Source organism: Phaethon aethereus, assembly GCF_964289735.1.
Source record: "Phaethon aethereus genome assembly, chromosome: 15".
NCBI classification, from domain to species: Eukaryota; Metazoa; Chordata; class Aves; order Phaethontiformes; family Phaethontidae; genus Phaethon; species Phaethon aethereus.
The window spans coordinates 3,729,580-3,736,736 of record NC_138591.1 but is presented as its reverse complement, the minus strand read 5'-3'; the positions used below and the strand labels follow the sequence as shown (position 1 = coordinate 3,736,736).

The 7,157-nt window shown below is 64.6% G+C and overlaps 1 protein-coding gene across 2 annotated transcripts in view; it reads left to right on the top strand.

The window, feature by feature from the left end:
• Positions 1 to 1,080: 1,080 nt before the first annotated feature.
• MPRIP (myosin phosphatase Rho interacting protein) overlaps positions 1,081 to 7,157 on the top strand; it is a gene marked incomplete at its 3' end in the record, with an annotated part of 81,688 nt that continues 75,611 nt past the window's right edge. For both annotated transcript variants that reach the window (XM_082006605.1, XM_082006604.1), the window contains exon 1: positions 1,081 to 1,942. In XM_082006605.1, the coding sequence (XP_081862731.1) occupies positions 1,823 to 1,942 (120 nt within the window). In that variant the 5' untranslated portion in view covers positions 1,081 to 1,822. The remainder of the gene's footprint in view (positions 1,943 to 7,157) is intronic.

The window sequence follows — 7,157 nt, the reverse complement described above, 5'->3', positions numbered from 1 at the left end:
AGCCTTTGATGAAGCAAAAATTAATAAACAAGCAGGCAATTGTGCTGGGCTTTATTTACTCCAGGATGACAGCGCGGAGCCGGCGCGGCGAGGCCGACGAGGCCGGGCCCCACATCAAACGGCGGGGCAGCGCCGGGCGCAAGGGGATCGCGCCGCCGCCTCTTCTCCGACGGGTTTTTCCTGGTCCCAGCAAACCCGAGAAGGTCCGCGTGGCTGTTCCTAATAGCAGGGCCCCGTCCCATGCCAGCGGGGGATACTGGGGCGAGCGGGAGACGCTGTGTGCCGCTGTGGCGTCCGAGCGTGGCAGGATGCGCCGGGCTGGCATGTGTTTTGGAGGTGCCGCTTGGCACGCTCGCCCCGTCTCCCTGCCCCGGGGCCGGTGTTCCCACCTCTCTCCTGCCCCGGCGATGCCCCCCAGGCGCCGAGGTCCCTGCTCTGGCCTTGTCTGGCCGAAGTGCAGAATTAGGGCTGCGGGAGTAACGCCAGACTCGGTGCATGCCCGCGGGTGGGTTCCTCGGCCACCCCCAGGGGCAGAGCCAGGAGGCCAAACCCGCACCCTCGCACCGGGACCTTATCGCCTGGTCGGGCGTATTTAACCTGCCGGTGCTGCCGGTTTCCACCGGATAAAAACGCGCTGGACAAACAGGAGTTCCCTGCTGGCCCCGGGGCGGTGGCAGAGTGGGGGACACAGCTGAGGCAGCACGTGCACCCCTGTCCCTGCCTCGTCCCTGGTGGGTCACGAGGCTGCATTGTCCCCCACCAAATTTGGGTGTTCAAAGTGGGTGATGAACACCCCGTGTGCCCATCCATGCCAGGACTGGGTCTGTGCCCAAGGCACAGACGGGGCTGTACGGTGGGGGGGTCACTGCACTACATGGGGGGGGCCGTGCACAAGGGGGGCCGCGCACGGTGCAGGGATCCCTCCACGGTGGGTCAGTGCAGGAAGGGGCCTGTGCGAGACGTGGGACGGGCCCTGCGCGGGGGGGGGGCAGGGCAAGGTGTGGGGGCCGTGCGCGGTGGAGGGGGGTTCTGCGGACGGTGGGGGAGGCCCGTGCACGGCAGGGCGGCGCAGTAGACCGCCGCGCCGAGGGCAGAGTGCGGGGGAGCCCACGCAACGCCTCCCGCGGGGGCTGTACCGAGCCCAGCCGAGCGGAGCCGAGCATATCCGAGCGCAGCCGAGCCCAGCCGGCCCCGCCCCCAGCTGTCAGCGCGCCGCCCCTCCCCCACGGCCGAGGGGGGCCGAGGCGGTCCCGCCGCGCCCTCCCCTCTCCTTGCATCCCATTGGACAGAGAGGCCTTTTGTTAGCGGCGGATCCCCGCCTCCATTGGCAGGCGTGGCCGTCCGTCCGCGCCGTGGCTCCGCCCCCTTTTCCGCCTGCCTCCGCGGCGCTGGGAACTTCGCGGGCAGCGCAGTCGGCAGCGGTGCCCGCAGCGCCCAGCACCCGGCCGGTCCCGCACCGCGCGCGGCGGGTCCCGCACCGCGCCGCGCCGCCGGGCACCGCCCAGCCCAGCCCCGCAGGGCGGGGGCACCACGGCCCTTGCGCGCCCCTCCGCGCCGCTCGGCCATGCGCGCCCGCTGAGCCGCAGCGGAGGCGGCCGCCGTGCAGTTTGCTCCCGTCCCCGGTTTTAATTTTATCTCTTCTATTTATTGGGGTTTTTTTGTTGTTTGTTTGTTTGTTTTTGACGCTCCCCCCCGCGCTCCGCAGGCGCCAGGCGGAGGCCGCGGCCCGCGGTGAGGGCGGGCGCGGGGCGGCGATGGGCGCGGCGGCGGGCGGGCGCTCCGCGGGGCGCTGAGCGGGCGCGCAGCGGGCGCGGGGCGCGCCATGGCCGCCAAGGACAACCCCTGCAGGAAGTTCCAGGCCAACATCTTCAACAAGAGCAAGTGCCAGAACTGCTTCAAGCCCCGCGAGTCCCACCTGCTCAACGACGAGGACCTCAACCAGGTGGGAACTTCCCCCCAAACCCCCTGTTTTCCCCCCCAAAATCCGCCCCAGGGCCCCGCCCCCACGCGTGCGGCCCCAGGGTGCCCTGGGTCCCCATGGGGTGTCTGCTGGCCCCGTGGCTAGCCCGGGGTCCCGTGGGTGGTGTAGAGCCTCGCGGGTGCCTGATGGCCCCGTGGGATCTCGGGGTCCTCTGGGTAGCGCAGGGTCCTGGGGGTGGCCCCATGGATAGCCCAGGATCCTGTGGGTAGTATAGGGTCCTGTGAGTGTCCTAGGGTCCCACAATAGCACAAGGTCCTATGGGTGCCCGCTGGCCCCATGGTTAGCATGGGTTCCCATGGAATCTCAGGGGGTGCCATGGGGCACCTGCTGGTCACATAGATACCGTAGGGTCCTGTGGGTGCCCGCTGCTCTTACGGGTAGTGTGGGCTGTCAGGGGTGGTGTGGAGTCCCATTGCCTGCCTGCTGATCCCACGGATAGCACGGGGACAGGTATCCATGAATCCCATGGGGTGTTCAGGAGCCCCGTGGGTGCTCTCTGCTCCTAGAGGGTGTCCAGGGCTCCCATGGGGTGCCTGCTGACCCCGTGGGTGGTGTGAGGTTCCATGGGGTGCCTGCTGACGCCGTAGATAGCACAGGGGCCCACAGATATCCATGAATTTCATCGGGTGTTCCGGAGCCCCATGGGTGCTTTCTGGTCCCAGAGGGTCTCCAGGGGTCCCTTGGGGTGCCTGCTGGCCCCACAGATACCCAGGTGTCCCATGGGGCACCCAGCATCCCCACGGTGCCCACGGGTCCCCTAGGCCATGGCCCACCCCAGTGCATCCTCCCCCAGGGCCTCACCCCTTCTCTGAGGCCATTTGGGGACCGGCACCTGCGCTTGGGGTGATCCCGGCCCCTCTTGGGGTGGGTGGCAGCAGGTGGTGGGGGGGACCCTGTGGGCTCCGTCAGGAGATCCCAAAAGTCCCGGGAAAAACTCGGCTGCAAGCAAAACATTCCCTCCCCGGCATGCTGGACGCAGCCCACCCCCACCCCATAGCCTCCCGCTTTCCCGGGGGGACGGGGAGGCAACCCCGGCCTCTTCCCAGGCAAAGGCCCAGCGTGGGCAGGCTGGGGGGCTGCCAGGGCTGGGCCTTCCTCCTCCTCAACCTCTTCCTCTCAGGCCTGACGGAGGCCCGCGCGCCCGCAGCGGGGGGCGTTTGGGGTGCGGGGGCCCGTCGGCGGTGTCGGGGTGCGGGGAGCAGGGCCGCCCTCCCTCCTCCCACACCTTTCTGGGCCGGGGCTGACATCCCCGCTCCCGATCCTATTATGGCAATGAGATCAGACATATTGCTGCGCTCGCTGGGGGGGCGGGGGGGGCCATAATGAAATCTGAGGGCTAATATGGAAAAAATGTAACTGGAAAAAATGCCGTGGTGTGTGCGGGAAGGGGCGGGCGGCGGGGAACGTCGCGGCTGTGCCCAGACAAAGGAGTCGTCCCGGAGGGGGCTCAGGAAGAGCCCCCCGCTCCCGGCTGGCCCCTTCGCGCTGCCCTGCCTGGGGTTTCGCCGCCTCCTGGGTTCAAGGCGCTTTCATTTTCATTGGGGGGGGTCGGAGCATTGCATGTTGCCCACCGTAGTGCCTGCCTGCCCCTGCCGCGGGGGGCCCGTCGCCCTCTCCAGGGGACCCAGGGCCCAGAGCCGTGTTTCGGGCAGCCCCTGGTTTGCTTTGTTCCCGTCAGGGTGGCGAGTGGCCCGGGGGGCTTATCGCCACAGCTGGCTGCCGAAGGGACGGGTCAGCCCGGTGGCCAGACCCAGGCCCCGCGCAGGGGCTCCGGTTGGGAAAACTGCACGATCCTGCTCCGCTTCTCCCTTGCAGCCGGGGTGAAATAATCCCGCTTCCCAGATAAGATGGTGGCTCTGGTAGTGTGTGATGCACGCACGCACCCTCCCGTCCCACCGCGCAGCTCCCCATGCCGAGGAGCCCCCGGCCGACCCAGCGCTTCCCCGCCACCGCGCTTGCCTTCCCTCCGAATTCGTGCCCCTTGTCAGGGGAGCTGGAGGAGGCTCGACGCTGCAGCGAGGAGCCTGGCTGGATGTGGGGGTGTGCTCGCTCCAAAGCACACCCAGGAATAACGGTTCACTTAGCAGCTCTGATTTTTTTTTTTTCCTTTTTAGTTATTGTTTTTAAGCTTGGTTTGGGTAGGGGGGCATCCCAGACTGCGGCGTGGGGGCTCTGTGCTCAGCGCGTCCTGCTCACCCTATGGACAGGGACCGTGTTGGTGATTACCTAGAGCCAGGCTAGAAAAGTCCTTTTGAGTCATCTGACCTTTCTACTTGGCTTGCAGGAAAGGTGAAGGTACTTCACACTTACGCACTCGTGTCTTTTTTGGATTTTTATTACATAAAAATACCTGTGTGGGCTTTAGGAGCTGCCCCTCCTGCTTCCTGGGGTGCTCCGGGGTGCTGGGGCCACTCAGGGCAGAGACCGGTGTGTGTTTGCAAAGAGGCACAAATATTTAGTGGTAGTAGTGGATCCCCATCGTACGCGGGAGCTGAATTAGGAACGGGGCTGGGAGGGGGGAATCCTGCCCCAAACATCAGGATTAATGAGCTGGAGCTCTCTAATAATAATCGGACTTAGCGCTTCCAACTTCAGAGGGCTGCGTGGACGCTAAGTCCCTAATCCCGGGAGCGCTGTGTTCACGAGTTGTTTTTGTGCGTGGCTGTGCTGCCAGCCGGGGGTCGGTGTGACTTGGGGCGGCTACGTGTGGTCCCACCGCGCGTTGGAGCCCTGGCCGTCCCCCCCAGGGCTGCAGGTGGGAGGTGATGTGCCCTTGATGCCCCCTCCCACCCCCCCAACCTGCATTTGACCTTCTGGGGTGCCTGCATGGCATGGGAAAAACTGGGTCAGTCGCTGCGTCTGCTTCCCGCTGGGGAAAATCTGTTGCTGTGGGTCTGCCCTGATGAACACAAGCCCCGACATTGGTGCTCAGAGCCCTGTGATCCCTTGCGGTGGCAGGATCTGGCCCATGGGCCCTGGCAACACGGTGCTGTTGGTGGCTCTGTCCTGGCTGCTCCACCTGCCCGTCGCCAGCTCCCCCTGTGCTGCCCCTTTCCCAGCAAGGCAGAAATTCCCTTTTCGTGGGAATTCCCTCTTTCCTGGCAAGGCGTGCCTGCACCAGCGCCGCGCGATCCCCTTTAACCTCCTGCACACCTCGTGTGGAGGTCAGCTTTCCCGAGCCTACCCTGGGAGGATGGACGGACCGTTCCTGGGGACCCTCTTCCACCTCCAGGAATAAGCTGGCCTGGCCAGCGGGACCCTCTTCCCGAGGAAGCCACGCAGGGCTCCGCAGGGCTGTGGGGCTGTTCCCATAGGGCCCCTGCTCTCCATGCCGGCTGGCCTAGACTGAGCCGCGCCTGCTTGCGCATGTCTTTGGTTCGTAAGGAAGATGAAGCCCCCCACAACAGGAACAGGCTGGGAATTAACCTCAAAATTACGCTTGGCCTGAATTGGAAGAAGAGCAGAGTGTAAAGCAGTTGCTTTTAATTTTCTCCATGCGTGTGCTCTCTTGGGGCATGGGGACTGGCACAGATAGAGGAATTTGAGGACATCTTTCCAGCTACCAGTGTATTTTTTTTTTTCCTTTTTTCTCTCTCTCTCTTTTTTTTTTTTTTTTAATTTGAGACTGTGGCATGGATGCCCATAGGACCACCCAGTTAGAAAATGGAGCTTGCAAACTTTTCCCACCGCTGCCTCCAGCCCCGGTCCATGACACTCCTCCCCAGCGGCAGGAGGGTGGTTACTTCCCTCTCTCCTCTGTTGGACATTATCACTTTTCTACTGTTCTGGATGCTGAACAGCCGACCGCCAGCAGCCCCGAGGCTGGAGAGTGTCAGCATTGGGTCGCAGGCTTGGCTTTGCTCTGGGGCGTTGCGTTGATGGGGCTGCGATGCCCTGGGTGGGGGTCTCATCCTGGCTTTGTGCATTGTCTGAAAGGCAGCAGGGTGAGGGATCATGTCCCGGTCATGCTTTCACCTCTACCCCCTGCTCCCTGGGGGCAGAAAAGCCCCCTCTTTCCTGGAAAGCAGCCCCCGTGCTTGCATTCCCTGCTCCCGGCTGCTTGTATCATGCTGCAAAAATCCATCTGTACTTGACTAATTATTAGGACTGAACAGGGGGAGATTCTCTGCAAATGTCAAACCCGCTGCTATCAGTGGCTGTAGCAGGCAGGGACTTGGGGGGCACAGCCAGAGGAGCTGGGACAGGTAGGGTCGTGGTGGCTGTCCCCCACGGGCAGCGTGCCACCCCTGGAGAGCGGTGTGCAGGCAGGGAGGGCAGCGGGTGCTCGGGAGGGATGTCAGGTTGGGAGCCCGCGTGGCCCAAGGGAAGGGACATGGCGGTGCCTTTGGGTGCTGGAGAACTGTCCCCTTTGCGCACTTACTTGCTGCTGTGTTTTTGCATGGCGCCACACCTTATCTGCTCTGGCACCCGAGGAAGCGATAAATCCCCTCTCCAGCACTCTGGAGAGATGTTGCGGCTTCTCCCAGGCACTGAGGAAGCCCCGTCGTGGGAGGCGGTTAGATACGCCTGCTCGCCGGGCTTCGGGGCTGCTCGAGAAGGGGGAGCTGCGATTGCAAAGCCCGTTCCTTCCCGCTTCCATTTTGGTGCCGCTTGACAAGTCGCCCGTGCGCGCGGCGGCCGGCCTCTTTCCAGCTCTTGCTCCGACTGCCCAAGCGGACGGCAGCGCTCCGGCCCGAGCGCAGCCCTGGGGCCAGGGCCAGGGTGTTTGCAGGAGACTGGCTGTTTGCACCAGGGGTGAATTCAACCTTTCCCCTTCCTGTTCCTCCGGTCGGTCGGTCGCTCCCGCTGCCCATGCGGCAAACTGCCCGGGCAGCTCCTTTCTTTGGGGTTTGCCAGCGGCCGGGTCAGGGCTGCCGCTGTGCCGAGAGGGCTGTGCCGTGCACGCTGCCTGCCAGCCACCCCGTGGCAGCGGCACCTTGTGCTCCTCGCGCCCCGGGTCCGGTCTGTCCGGTCTGGTTTGGCCTCTTCCTGCACGGTGAGATGTTTAGTGGCGAGAGCCTGGCCTGAGTGATTTGCAGCTTCGGCAGCAGCCGGCTCACGCCTGCACCCGTGCTGTGCAAATGTGTTTTTGCAGGAGGTGGATAGAGAGGGGGCTGTCGCCACGCGTCCAGGGCCATCCCCAGGAGCTGCCTGGGTCTCGGGCTGGAGAAAGCTG